The following is a 15501-nucleotide window of genomic DNA, read 5'->3' on the forward strand; positions in this document are numbered from 1 at the left end:
TGCCTTGAGCAATTGGTTGTAATTGGTTTTAAGCCAATAACTTTCTAGACATATATTTAGGGAATGTCCCCTGGTATTGATAATCTGAAAATGTTGCTCCATCTTGTTATATGACCCAATTTTTGATAATCCTAAAACCTAATTCTTTACATGTTATTTTATAAAGTTTAAACCGCTGCGGACAAATTCAAGTAACCTGCAGGATACTTGAGCAGCGGGTAGAATGTTGATGAAATTTTATAACCTGTATGTCTGTAGGTCGTTTTGTATCCCTTTCCATTAACACTAATGTAGCTAGATCTCTCTAGCTTGAGTAATATAATTTTTCCACATTGCATTTGGTTTTACATTTTCCCCATATTTCCGATTGTTTAATTTCCTGTAATGCTCTGCCACTTTTCTCTAGATTTTATTTTGCTCTGTGACTGCTTTAAAACCTCTAACTGGAGCTGTCATTGTACAGCCCTTTGCCAAAATGATTTAGTAGCATTTGTGTGTGTGTATATACATTTTGATGAATATCCTGATTGTTTTCATGTTGTATTAAGATTGTTTATGCCACCTCCCTGACAACATATTTCAGGATCTAAATCAACATGGTTTCGATTTAAAATGTAAGCTGTTGAACCTAATGCTCTTTTCCAGACCACGTATTATGGGAAATATTTGCCCACGTTGATTACATGTAGGATCAGAACTGGCTCTTGTGCTCCATTCAGACTTTGAGGAACAGTCGTTGCAGGCTACAGATTTCATACTCTTTAAGCAGTAACATGTCTTTAAGGTGTCGCGTTACCTTTCGTGTACCTTCTTCATCCACTTGGTGTATTGGAGTACAAAAGAGTCGGTCCGATCCTACTTTATTTATATTGTGGAAGCTTGATTTAGGGGGTGAGGTAGCAACAACTTGTGCTAATCTTCTCAATTGATTTACAGCTACCTGCATTCCTGTGACCCTCCAATCATCCATGGCAACTTGACATGTGACACCATCTTCATCCAGCACAATGGGCTTATCAAAATTGGTTCAGGTAAGGGAAAGAAAACTGTGCCGCTGCAACCCCTCTCCTTTCATTTGAGCAGGTGTTCTGCATCTGTACAGTGACCTAGCAAGTCAAATTAAACTAAGAACTTCTACCCTACTAGCGTTCTTTTGTCATCCGGGTGACTTGTTTGTTTTCCCACACAGTAACTCTCAATAGTTTGGTGTAGTAAGAAGGGTAACAATGTAGTGTAAAATAAGGGTAAACATTTATTGTAAAACGTTGGGTATGGTGATGATTTCACTGCTTTTGCAACAGTTGTGTAATGTCAGATGGTGTTGAGATATGCGATTATTTAGCTGGCATTCAGGTTTTTTATAATCTGATCATGCAATGATTTAAAAATCAGCTGGGTGCAATTGGAAATGTGCATCACAACATACTTAATTTTGATCTTGTTGTGAATAAGTAATTCACAACCCTTTTTGTGACGCTTTGGCATTAAACACTGCTTTTGTAGTTGGCTGTACTTATTCCATAGATTAATAAGTTCATCCATCTTGGGCAGTGATGGGTACTGCTTTCCTAAATGTAGTGTGATTGCTGAAGCGCATGTTATGCGCTGCTTTCTCACTCTAGGGCAGCGCTTACTTGCACACCAAAATTACATGGTGCCTGCATGGGCTACTACCTCTTAGCCCTATTAACTAATATAACTGTTGGTGCGGAGTGCAATCAACCTAAGGGTTCTTACTTTCTAGCAGAATGAAGAATCTGCTAACATAATTGTTACCAAACTATGCTTGGTTGCTCTTTTTTCTCTGATCAGTAATACTAGGTTCGAGGCATGTGGGCTGCTGAATTCATATCTGTGCATATATCACCGCCTAGTGTTGGGTCCGGATGATTGCACATTGTTGTCCTGGAAGAGTCTTTGAAGTATCACGAGATAGGTGGCTCCTCCCCTGGACTACAGTGCGCATGGGCATCCTCTCCATCCTCGTTTTTTTCCGCCATTGGGTTCGGATGTGCTTATCTTAGCTCAAGTTAGGAAAACTTTATTTAAGGCCAAAAGCCTTTAGGTATCGTCGGTATTGTTTGCGTTCGGTATCGATAACTTATTATTACTTGTTCTCGGACTTATTCACCCTTCTCGGACCGAGTTTCGGTCCGAACATCGATCGAAGTTCGAGGATGGAATCGAGGACTCCCTTCAAGAGATGTCCTTTATGTCATGCGAAATATCCACACATCGATGTCCATCCGGTGTGTAACAAATGTTTATCACCAGATCATGATGAGTCAAGGTGTATGGCCTGCGCCCGGTTCCAGTCAAAGAAGACACTTCGGAATCGACGGGCGGCTAGATTGGAGGCTAAACAATCGGCGCCTAACCCGGTTAACATATTCAGCACCGAGGATGAAGAAGTCGAGAGCGTCGAAGAGATAGACTCGAGCCATGCTTCGGAGCATGAATCCCATTATGACGACGATGATGAGGTGATCTTCGAGGACGAAGACGTCGTCGACTAGGTAGGAGACGACGATGAGGCCCTTGGGGCCGAGGAAGATAGCTCGGGCGAGGAGCTAGGCTAATCCGTCGGCCGAGGGAGACAGTCTTGATAAGGCTCAGGTCGAGGGATCGCCTGCGGGCCTTACCCAAGATCGGTCAGATCGTTCTACAGCCCCGCCTGAAGGCCCGGCTTCGAACATTTCAAAAGAGCCAGAAATATCAAAAAAGACTGGAGTCGATTCAGTGAAATCGAAACCAAACCCAGCACCGGTCAAATCGAAACCGAAAGTGCAACTGGTTCAGGTCGGATCGAAGGCATCGAAGCCCTCCAATCCGTCGACACAGAAGAAGGACGTCGGAGCCGACCAAAGAAAGAAGGACTTCGATACCGAGAAACCAAAAAAGGACTTCGGCACCGAGAAACAGAAGAAGGCCCTCGGTCCCGAGATGACGCAACGGCCTATAGCACCGAAGGTTGGGGCACCAACGACCAAGGTCAAGGTGGTCGATCCGACTACATCAACACCAAAGAGCGCTGAGACTGCCAAAACATCGGATCAACAGGGCGTCGATCCCAAACTTCGGATCGAAAGTCCGAAGGCTGGGAAGAAACCGGAGACCGCGTCGAGGCCTGTCTCCAAAGAGCCTATCGGTTCCAAAGCACCGTCGGCATTCACGTTGCAACAGGTGTCGGAGTCCCTAAAGCGCATCAGGGAACGGGCCACCCTCGAACCGAAAACGGGTCCCGAACCGCACAAGGTCGCCAAGGCTCACTCGGCGCCGGCACCGATCAAGTTTGGATTGCCACCACCAGGGGCACCGAAGATGTTCGAACTTAGGAAGAGTATAGAACAACCACGAACAGTGTCCACGGAAAGAACCGATGTTGAAGACTCACAGGACCAGTTAATCGACGCCGACACTGGTAGGCTGTTCCGCAAGCGGAGAATTGTTCCAGAAAAGGCTTTGGACTCATACAAGATTCCACTAAAAAGGAAAATGGCGTCCGGTTCGACACCAGTGCTTGTAGAAACATTCCAAACCTATCATCAGGAACCACCATCCTTTTCTCCCACACACTCGGAGGCGGATGCAGGAGAGGGCTATATTGAGGATGATACCACTCATCCTGTGGATAATGCCCCTGATGACCAACAGCAAGACCAAGATCAAGCATGGGGAGACCCTAATGACCCAGGAGACCCACAAAATGCTCCTGACACTCATCTTTATAATATCAAACCATCCCACTGAAGATACTGCTGCTTTTAACGCCCTCATTGAAAGGGTGGCTGCCAATCACAGAGTGGAACTTCATTCTGACTCTGTGGAGGAGGATTTCTTGGTGGACACGTTCTCCACATCAGAAAGAACGGTCAAGACTCTCCCAATGTTAAAAGGGGTTATTAAACATGATAAGGACATCTTTAAGGAGACAGCCAGGGCACGGGTATTGAACCCGAGAATAGAGAAGAAATACAAACCAGCCCCCGGAGACCCAATGTACATTAAGGGTCAATTGCCGTTGGACTCCATGGTAGTTTCTAATGCTTGCAAGAGAGCTAACTCGCAGACTACAGGTGATGCTCCTCCTCCAGACAAGGAGTCCAAAGTGTTAGAAACATCAGGCAAAAGGATAGCAGCACAAGCAGCAAACATCTTGCGCATTGCCAACACTCAGGCACTCCTGGCCCGATACGACAGGTCACACTACGATACACTAGAAACACTGCTAGAACACCTACCAGATGAATACAAAGATGGAGCGGAGCTCCTCATCAGAGAGGGGCAACTCATTACAAATGCGTCCATCAAATGCGCACTAGATGCAGCTGACACTGCAGCAAGGGCAATCAACACTAGTGTGATGTTGAGGAGGCACGCATGGCTGAGAATATCCGGTTTCAAACCTGAGATTCAAAATAATATCTTGAATCAACCAGTCAACCCAGACTTTTTATTTGGCCCCGAGGTTGACGCTACACTGGAAAAGATTAAAAAGGACACAAACTGCGAAATCTATGGGGGCTCTACAGTCGCAGCAGTTTCGGAGTGGCTCCTTTCGTCGCCCCGGGAATAGAGGAGCAGCTAGAGGTCAGGGGTCCCAGCAGCAGTACAGTAAAGGAGGTACCCAGAGTACCTATAATAAAAACAATAGGGGTGGATATTGTGGATCCAGCACCAAAGGCAGAGGACGAGGACACAACAACACCAGGTCCTCCGCCAATAACAAACAGTGACGTCTTGTCACTGCCCCCCGCCCACATAACACCGGTCGGGGGGAGACTCCAACAGTTCCTGCCAGTCTGGAGATCCATCACCACAGACAGGTGGGTCAGAGAAATTGTCCAGTACGGTTATTGTCTGGAATTAACATCCAATCCACCCAACATACCACCAAGACACCGTCCTATGTCCGCAGAGCACTTGACATTATTGCAGCAAGAAGTACTAAGTATGCTGCAGAAAGAAGCCATAGAGCTCGTGCCTGCGGCACAGCGAGGGTCAGGGGTGTACTCTCTGTACTTCTTAATCCCAAAAAAGGACAGGTCTCTCCGACCTATACTGGACCTCAGACCCCTCAACCAATACATTCTGTCAGAGCATTTTCATATGCTCACCCTCCAGCAGGTTCTGCCGTTACTCAGTCAGGGAGACTTCCTAGCAACACTAGATTTGAAGGATGCGTATTTCCACATACCCATACACCCATCACACAAAAAATATCTCGGGTTCACTCTTCAAGATCAGCATTATCAGTTCAAAGTACTCCCTTTCGGAGTAACAACGGCGCCCATAGTCTTTACCAAGTGCCTAGCAACAGTGGCTGCACATCTCCGGAGACAGCACATTCACGTCTTCCCTTACCTGGACGACTGGCTTGTTCAGGCAAAGTCAGCCCAGCAGTGTGCCAGCCACATATCTCACACCATTCACCTTCTTCACAGTCTGGGATTCTCACTAAATTATCCAAAGTCACATCTCCAACCCGCCCACGTACGGCAGTACCTGGGCGCGACCATAGACACTCTGGCAGCCACAGCTCAGCCAAATTTAGCGAGAATCAACAGCATGCAACTGCTGATAAAAAAGTTCAGACCACAACACTCCCTTCCAGCGCGAGTGTTCATGCAGTTGATAGGCATGATGGCCTCCTGCATCTTCATAGTCCCGCACGCGAGACTACATATGCGCCCGCTTCAGGAGTGCTTGGCACGTCAATGGAATCAGACTCAAGGACAGTTGAAAGACCTAGTGTTGGTGAGCGGTCGGGCATACAACTCTCTGCATTGGTGGAATCCACAACACTTTTGCAAAGGCCGACCGTTCCAAGAGCCTGTTCCACAGATAATACTGACAGCGGACGCGTCTCTGCAGGGATGGGGAGCTCATGTACTCAATTACACAGTGCAGGGACTATGGACGACACAGCAACAGAAGATGCACATCAACCTTCTGGAACTGATGGCTATCTTCCTGGCAATGAAGGCATTCAAAGTACATTTGTGCAACAAAGTCGTGTTGATCCGGACGGACAACATGACTGCCATGTACTACATACAGAAGCAGGGGGGAATACACTCCACAGTTCTCATCTGGCTCAGAGCATGTGGAGGTGGGCCATTCAGAGGAACATGTTCCTCATGGCAGAACACCTCCCGGGCAAGGACAACCAAATGGCGGATCTGCTCAGCAGACACAGCCACCAAATGCACAAGTGGGAGCTACATCCATCAGTACTCCAACCGTACTTCCAGCAGTGGGGTCATCCAGAGATAGACCTATTCGCCACAAGGGAAAACGCAAAATGCCAAAGCTTTGCCGCCAGGTTTCCACAGTCGCAGGGCAATGCGATATGGATGAACTGGTCAGGCAGATTTGCGTACGCTTTTCCCCCAGCGCCATTAATACCGCTAGTGGCACGCAAACTAAGGCAACACTCAATGACACTCATCCTGGTTGCTCCAATGTGGGCACGCCAGCCATGGTACACCACGTTACTAGAACTTTCCGTGGTGCCGCCTCAAACTGCGGCTAACACCCAAACTTTTAACACAGAACCATGGCGAAATTCAGCACCCAGATCCGCAACAGCTGAACCTGGCGATCTGGCTCCTGAAGTCTTAGAGTTTGGCTACCTAAACCTGCCTCCAGAATGTATGAATATCATCAAGGAAGCCAGGAGACCCACGACTAGAGCTTGCTATGCGGCTAAATGGAAAAGATTTGTCATTTACTGTGAAAACAATGACATTAATCCGCTGGATGCATCCATTCAGAACATCATCTCTTACCTGTTACACTTATACCGATGCAATCTGGCATACAGCTCCATCCGTATACATCTAACCACCATAGCAGCCTATCTTCAAAACAGGCAGCACCTCTCTTTATTCAGAGTGCCTGCCATCAAAGCCTTCTTGGAGGGACTCAAACGAGTGATTCCTCCAACACACCCACCGGCACCGGTGTGGAACCTGAACGTGGTCCTCACCAGATTGATGGGGCCACCCTTTGAACCTCTACATTCATGTGAGACTCAATTCCTCACCTGGAAAGTAGCTTTCTTAGTGGCAATCACTTCGTTGAGAAGAGTTAGTGAACTCCAGGCACTAACCATTCAAGAGCCATTCATACAGGTTCACGCAAACAGGGTTGTACTACGTACCAACCCCACATTCATGCCTAAAGTGATATCGCAGTTCCACATGAATCAGACTATTGAACTGCCGGTTTTCTTTCCAAATTCAGAAAATGTCGCAGAGAGAATGCTCCATACACTAGATGTAAAGAGGGCCCTCATGTACTATATAGACAGGACAAAGGATTTTAGGAAAACAAAACAACTGTTCGTTGCCTTTTCTCCACAACACAAGGGCAACGCCATATCCAAAGCAGGGATAGCCAGATGGATCGTTAAATGTATTCAAATTTGCTATGAAAAAGCTAAATGCACATTAACGATTCCCCCCAGAGCCCACTCAACACGAAAGTTAGGGGCGTCCATGGCTTTCCTAGGGAACATTCCTTTAGAGGAAATATGTAGAGCAGCCACATGGTCCACTATACATACATTTACAAAACACTACTGTGTAGATGTACATTCAAAACAGCAGGCAGCTGTAGGACAGGCTGTTCTCAAGACCCTTTTTCAGCAGACTGCTGCAGCTGGCACGGGCAGCCGCCGCTAATGGAGGGACTGCTATATAATCTATGCACAGATATGAATTCAGCAGCCCACATGCCTCGAACCGAATATGCTACTTACCAGTATGCATCTGTTCTTGGCATGTAGGGCTGCTGACATTCATATCGCCCACCCTCCTCCCCGGCGCCTGTAGCGGCTGCAGCACTCAGAATTACTGTATAGCATGGTCATCACTTACTGTATCTACTCCATCACTGCCACAATGGCGAAAAACAATCTGAGGATGGAGAGGATGCCCATGCGCACTGTAGTCCAGGGGAGGAGCCACCTATCTCGTGCTACTTCGAAGACTCTTCCAGGACAACAATGTGCATTCATCCGGACCCAACACTAGGCGGCGATCTATGCACAGATATGAATGTCAGCAGCCCTACATGCCAAGAACAGATGCATACTGGTAAGTAGCGTATTCGATTTAGTTCCTCTGCATAAATGAGTGAAGTCGTTTGTTAGTTTCTTGTTTTTATTCCTATAATGAATTATGTTTGCATATGAGCGGTTCAATTTACACTTTTCTTTTGATTTATTTAACCACCTGACTTGTTTCAAAAGTAGTATATTCTCCATAGAAGAAGCTCTTATCTTAAAATTTTCTTTATCTGCTGTCCAGAAGTTGTCCCAATCTCTCGTTCCAATTAGGTAACATTGGAATTTTTGGAAGTACTCGCTCGCTGTCCACCCTCTGACTATCCCCACTTACAGCTTGGTGCAAAGGGGATTTCAAATGTGTTTTGGGGCATACTTTAATGCATTAAAGGTTCTTTATTTTAGGCACACTTGACCTCTGGCAGGTTTCCAGTGCCAGGTAGTCTGCCCTGCCATTGTCCTTGCCTCCTGTCTATTCAGACATGAGGATTCTTTCCACCATAAAAGCTTATCTAAGTTTAATCCGTTAACCTTTTTCTTCCATTTTTAAGTCTACCAACAACACTTCATGAAAGTGTTCCTTGCCTTATGGATCAGCCTTTGCTAGGATGCTGTGCTGTTGGGCTTGCTTCTGTTTGGGAGGAAACCCAAATTGGTTGGATGGCTGCTTTTTCTGTGCATTGAATCAGTGTATCAAAGTGAAAATAATGGATCCATTAACTTTTTCTCATCTAGTAAACCGTTACTGAGCCTTCATATCACACCCATAATTCAATAGAGCTGTGCCCTACTCCAATTCCTTACTAGTTTCCTGCACCTCATGTAGCCTAGTTTTCCTTAGCAGAGGGAGATCTCTCTCTCTCTCCCCCTGAGTTTCTGATCAGCTCGAACATCTTTCATCTGACTTTGGGAAAACTCCAACTTGGTAACAAAAAAACTGATGCTGGAATGTACTTGCGACTCAGCTGGGTGCACTCAGCCACCATCCACTCGTTCGGTTTTCTTAGCTTCAGCCGATTACCAAACCGAATGGAGGCCACGGAAGCAGTGACACCCATTTAGATCCTGGGCGACTTCCCAGAGATTGAAGCATCTAAGTTCAACTCTTACAGCTGGTGATTCCCTACCCTGAGTGAGTGGCTTGCCTGGCTCAAGCATGTCTGGAGCATGGACCCATCCCAGACTGTACCCTAGAGGGACCTTGTGTTATGATAACTATGTTCTTAGGACACTGCATCCCAACATTATCACATATGCCCCAATTCGACCCCATGCATGCACGTACTTATCGCGGCCGTGGTGGTTTTTATTTTATTCACTGTTCCAAGATGCCATCCGCTTATATTGGAGCAGTAAATAAAAAGTAATATTTTTAAATATCCGCAAACGTGTGCCTTAAAGGAGCTACTTGGCTGGAAATCACTGTTGCCAGACCTTTTCACAAAGGGCTCCCAGTGTGCCATTGCAAACGAAGAACTGTTTTCAACTGCTAACTCAGCTTTGCCTTTTAAAGCAAAGGCAAAGCCAAGTCCTCCCCTTAAAATATTTGTACGGTAGGCCTATCTAGCTCGAAGGCAGGGTGATGGGTATTAAAAAGTGTTGTAAAAATACATGTTACAAGTTTTAACAGTAAAACCCGCAATTGTATTTACTGTTGAAAGGGCTAGTAGTCTTAATGGCGAGTGCAGAGTTGCAAGCTGCCACAGCAGCCCTCCTAACTTCACTCGGACTTCTAAAGTTGCTACTGTAAGGTATCAAACAACTGTTTGCATTTAGGCAGACTTGTTGCCCAAGTTGAAATTAAGGTAACTTGTTGCAGTGTGCAACTTTTACAACGTTGTCACTTTGTTCTCTTAAATACCCTGTGCCCGCCTATGGCTGCACACAGAGCCTGTCCCTGGGACCACTTTCTGCCCTCCTGGGGAGATGTGCAAACGACTCCTAGGAAAGGAGACAATAGAAGCCTGTGTTGGAGAGCGGTGTTACTTTCCCTGGCAGGACGCCACACAGTTGTTGGCCCAAAAGACGAGCTTCAAAGGATAAGCCGCCTTTAAAGGGCAAATGGGTAACACTTGGGGGAGGGGCTACTCTATTGTGTAGCCAGACAGGCTGCCACTGGGCGACGGACAAGGGGAAACCAGTTGTCAAACCAGTTTTCCAGGGGTGTGTAGCCCCAGTGGAAGCCCCATCTCTAGGTTGGCTAGCAAATGAGAGAGACTGTGCCTTTTGTGTCCTGCTCGTGGAGAAGTAGCCTCCAGAGCCCAGCCAAAGTCGAGACGCCAAGGGTCAGTTAGCTGACCTGTTAGCAACACAGGGCCACAACAGCTGAGAAGCCTGCTGGGGCAAGTTGGTAGCCCGGAATCTTCAGATTGCCGTTAACCGTGGCACTGCAGTACCAGAGACTAGGACCCGAAGCTCAGTTTCACCCGAGTTCACTGAAGCCGGGAAAGTAGTCCGAGTGCAGCCTGGTCTCCCAGAAGGCAAGGTACTTCTAAAAGAATGAAATCGCGAAAAACGCTGTTCGGGAGACTGGACTTCTGTCACTCAAAGACTTAAAAGGATGTCGATGCCTGGGACCAGGAACATCTCACCAATGCCGTGGATGGAGAAGTAGCCCCAGGAAGACCCCCTTCGACTACACAGCATTTTTAAGCATCTTCACCATCCTGTATCCCTTGCATCAGGGCTACTCAATAGAAGTCAATGGCAAGGAGCTACTGACGCTGGACCTGAACGGAAGACTGCTTCCCTTGGAGATGTGAATGTTTCTGTGGACCTGACTGGCTCACTGCTGTAGTAGGTCGCCCAAAGTAACACTCAGTTCTCATCCAGGGGATACTTATATATATATAGATATAGATATAGATATAGATATAGATATAGATAGATAGATAGATAGATAGATAGAGAGATAGAGAGATAGATAGAGAGATAGATAGAGAGATAGATAGAGAGATAGATAGAGAGATAGATAGAGAGATAGATAGAGAGATAGATAGAGAGATAGATAGAGAGATAGATAGAGAGATAGATAGAGAGATAGATAGATAGAGAGATAGATAGAGAGATAGATAGAGAGATAGATAGAGAGATAGATAGAGAGATAGATAGAGAGATAGATAGAGAGATAGATAGAGAGATAGATAGAGAGATAGATAGAGAGATAGATAGAGAGATAGATAGAGAGATAGATAGAGAGATAGATAGAGAGATAGATAGAGAGATAGATAGAGAGATAGATAGAGAGATAGAGAGATAGAGAGATAGAGAGATAGATATAGATAGATATAGATAGAGATAGATAGAGATAGATAGATATAGATAGATATAGATAGATATAGATAGATATAGATAGATATAGATAGATAGATAGATATAGATAGATAGATAGATATAGAGAGATAGATAGATAGATAGATATCTGTGTATATATATCTATCTATCGATCTATATATATATCTATATATATCTATATATATATCTATATATATATCTATATATATATCTATATATATATATACAGCCTAAAAATGTTCAAAACATGGCAATGCTGTAAATTACGTATGTTGCATAGTAGTGCCCCCTAACCCGTAAGGAAAAAAGGAAGCATCAGGCAAATTAGAACACAGCACTGCTTTATTGTCATAAAGCAACTTGTAATTGTAAGCATTCGCCAGTAGGCTGCAGCAGAGTATCAAGAAAGAAAACTGACACCTTGCCTTTAAGGCATTAGAGTAGGGGGACCGTGCCTTTAAGACCTGCATGAGACCCCCTGCTCCCATGATGCATTACAGGTGGCAGTTGGGCCAGTTCTTTTTGGCGGTGCATCCGCACCTGAGTAGATCTGCATGCCATACATCACGTACTTAAAGAGAAACCATGCTCGTCCGGGGAGGTGGGTGGGTCGCTTATGACTTTGATGAGTATACCCCTGGATGAGAACTAGGATTACAGGTAAGTAACTAATCCTTCTCATCCAGGGGATACTCATCTATAGTCATAATCTATGAATAGAGTAGCAAGCCCATACCCAAAGTCTCGCGGACGAGCACGACAGCATTTAAAACATACAGTAAAAGCACATTTAGCATCACAGTTATGCAAACAGGTTCCTCAGAGAAGCCTGCCCCACCTGGGCGTCGGCCTGTGCGTCTGAATCTAGGCAATAATGGCGCGTAAAAGGTATGAACTGAGCGCCATGTAGCCGCTTTGCAGATTTCAGACATGGGAACGTTGCGAAGGAGTGCAACAGTAGAAGCCTTCCCTCGAGTAGAGCGTGCTCTAGGTTTACACTGCAGAACCTTGTGGGACAGTTGGTAAGACGAGGCTATACATGAGACAATCCATCTAGAGATGGACCTCTTGGAGGCAGCCAGCCCAGTTTTCGTGGGCCCATAGTTAACAAAGAGCCTATCTGACTTTCTAAGTGGAAGGGTCTTAGCCAGATAGAATTTCAAAACCCTCTGGAGGTCAAGAGAATGTAAGGCTCTCTCCGGGGGAGTGGATGGCTGAGGAAAAAAGGTGGGCAAAGTGATCACCTGATTAATGTGGAAGTTCGAGACCACCTTGGGCAGGAAGCTCGGATGAGTACGGAGCACCACCCTATTAGCATGAAACACAGTGTAAGGTTCCTTGCAGCAGAGGGCCTGAATTTCACTGACCCTACGGGCTGCAGTGATGGCTACTAAGAAGGCAGCCTTCCAGGTCAGATGCTGCAAGGACGCCTTATGAATTGGTTCAAAAAGGGCCCCCATTAGCTTAGAGAGAACGATGTTAAGTTCCCAGGAAGGGGAAGGAGACCTCACTGGAGGGTAAACTTTCTTAAGCCCTTCTAAGAAATCCTTTACCACTGGCATCTGGAAGAATGAGGTCTGGGTAGGAGACTTCCTATAGGCTGTAATAGCAGCTAAGTGTACTCTGATGGAAGAGTACTTTAACCCAGACTTCGCCAAGTACAGTAAGTAGGGGAGAATAACCTGTTCTTGACCCCGCATCGGATCAAGGGTGTTATCTCTACACCAAACGCAGAATCTTTTCCACTTAAAGGCGTAAGACTTCCTAGTGGAGGGCCTCTTTGCCTCCCGGAGAATGTTCATACAGTCCGGAGGAAGATCTAAATGTCCGTATTGGATGAATTCAGGAGCCATGCCTTCAAGCTGAGGGAGGGAACATTGGGATGAAACACCCCTCCTTGTCCTTGGTCAGCAAGTTCGGTAGGCAAGGCAACCTCCTGTGTGGTACTTCCGACAGGTGGAGTAGATCCGGGTACCACCACTGACGGGGCTATTAGGATCATCCGAGTCCTGGCCCTGTAGAGTTTCTGTATCACAGCCGGGATGAGAGGAAGAGGAGGAAAAGCGTAAAGCAATGTCCTCGACCAGCTGATCAAAAGTGCGTTCCCCTCCGACCCCCGTTGAGGGAACCTGGAGGCGAAGACGGGGCATTTTTTGTTTGCCGCGTCTGCGAAAAGATCGATGTCCGGTACACCCCACAACCGGAAGATCTCTTGAGCGACGTCTTCGTTTAGCACCCAGTTGTGCGCTTAGACGAAGTCTCTGCTGAGGCTGTCTGCCTGCACGTTCAGGGTCCCTGGCAGGTGAACAGCGACTATCGCCAGGTTTCTCGCCAGAAGCCATCTCCAGATGGACTGGGCTTCCAGAGACAGGACCCGCGATCTGGTGCCTCCTTGTTTGTTCAGATAGAACATAGTTGTGGTGGTGTTGTCTGTCTGAACCTGAACATAGTTGGTTTGCAGGGACTTGAGAGCTAGGTGGACTGCTCGTAGCTCCAAGAAGTTGATGTGATAACTCTGTTCGATAGCGGACCAGAGACCTTGTACTTGAAGATGGCCCATATGAGTACCCCAGCCCTGCATGGAGGCATCTGTGACCACTGTCTGTGTCGGAGGCGCCTGATGGAAAGGGACGCCGTGAAGCAGATTGGAGCGCTTCATCCACCACCGGATGGAGTCTTTGGCGGCTTGATGAAGGGTGATGGGATCTTCCCAGCGGCCGGACCTCTGAGACCACTGATCCTCTAGTTCTTGTTGCGGAGGACGCATGTGCAGACGTGCATTGGGCACAATGTAAATGCACAAAGCCATCGACACCAGGAGAGATGACACTTGTCTGGCTGTGGGAAATGCCGTGCTGAGAAGCATGCGGTCTTTCTGAAGCATGGAGGATAACCTCTCCTCCGAAGGACACGCTTGCACTTGCGGAGTCTAGAGAGGCGCCCAGGTAGTGGATCCGCTGAGTGGGATTGAGGACCGACTTCTTGTAGTTGACCTGGAGGCCCAGCGAGTGCAGAAGGTTGAGGCAAAACGAAAGATGACTCTGGAGTCGAGCAGGAGTGGAACTCTTCAAGAGCCAGTCATCGAGATAGGGGTAGACGAATATCTTCCGCTTGCGGAGAAAGGCAGCCACCACCGCCATGCACTTTGAGAAAGTTCGTGGTGCGGATTTGAGGCCGAATGGCAGAGCCCTGTATTGATAATGCCGGCGAGAGATCTGAAATCTGAGAAACTTTCGATGTTTCGCTGAGACAGGAATGTGGAAGTATGCGTCCTGTAAGTCGATGGCACACATCCAGTCCCCCTGGTGGAGATGTGGGAAGATCTGGTGCAGTGCCAGCATTCTGAATTTTTCTCTTTTGACAAATCCGTTGAGTAGGCGGAGATCGAGGATGGGTCTGTACTCTCTGACCGCTCCTCGTTTCTGAACAAGAAAATACCGGGAGTACACTCCTAGATTTCTCTGCCTGGTTGGAACCTCCTCTATGGCGTTCTTGGAGAGGAGAGTGGCAACTTCGTCCTTTAAAAGTTGGTTTTGGATGGGAGGGAGTGGCTGCCTCCGTGGGGGTACCTGCGGAGGGGGGGATTTGAACCTCAGCAAGTAGCCATGCTCTACAATATTCAGCACCCATCTGTCGTTTGTAATGGCTTTCCACTCTGTCAGGTGAACGGTGATACTTCCTCCCACCGGAGTGGCGAACGAGAGCGGAGGAAGTAAGATTTCACTGTTTCGCGGGCTGTTTGGTAGAGGACTGTTGCTTTGCATTTCCTCTACCTCTGCCCCGACCCCTTTGCTGAAACTGGGACCTCTGTTGATTCTGGGAGGACCATTGGGGTGTTTGAACGCGCTGGTGAAAGGCACGTTTGTCACCCTGGCAAACGCTTTCGGAATTCTTTACGTTTTTCCAGCCCCACAGCCTTCACGGTGTCCAACTCTGCCTTCATCTTGCTCATTTGGTCATCCGCATGAGCCCCAAATAATGATGATCCGTTAAAGGGCAGATTGAGTATTCTCTTTTGTGCGTCAGGCTTGAGGCCCGTTAGTTTCAGCCAGGCCAAACACCGAGAGCAGACGCCCTGTGAGTAGCCATGTGCGGCAAGGTCCGAGGCATCAGCCGCTGCGCTGATTATTTGATTG

General features: G+C 47.0%; 1 protein-coding gene across 1 annotated transcript in view; it reads left to right on the top strand.

The window, feature by feature from the left end:
- The window catches only part of NRBP1 (nuclear receptor binding protein 1), a 435736-nt gene that overhangs the window by 98782 nt on the left and 321453 nt on the right, over nucleotides 1-15501 (top strand). Inside the window, exon 6 of the mRNA XM_085613305.1 lies at nucleotides 937-1031. Coding sequence (XP_085469431.1) covers nucleotides 937-1031 — 95 coding nt within the window. The remainder of the gene's footprint in view (nucleotides 1-936; nucleotides 1032-15501) is intronic.

Source organism: Triturus cristatus, chromosome 6, assembly GCF_964204655.1.
Source record: "Triturus cristatus chromosome 6, aTriCri1.1, whole genome shotgun sequence".
NCBI lineage: Eukaryota > Metazoa > Chordata > Amphibia > Caudata > Salamandridae > Triturus > Triturus cristatus.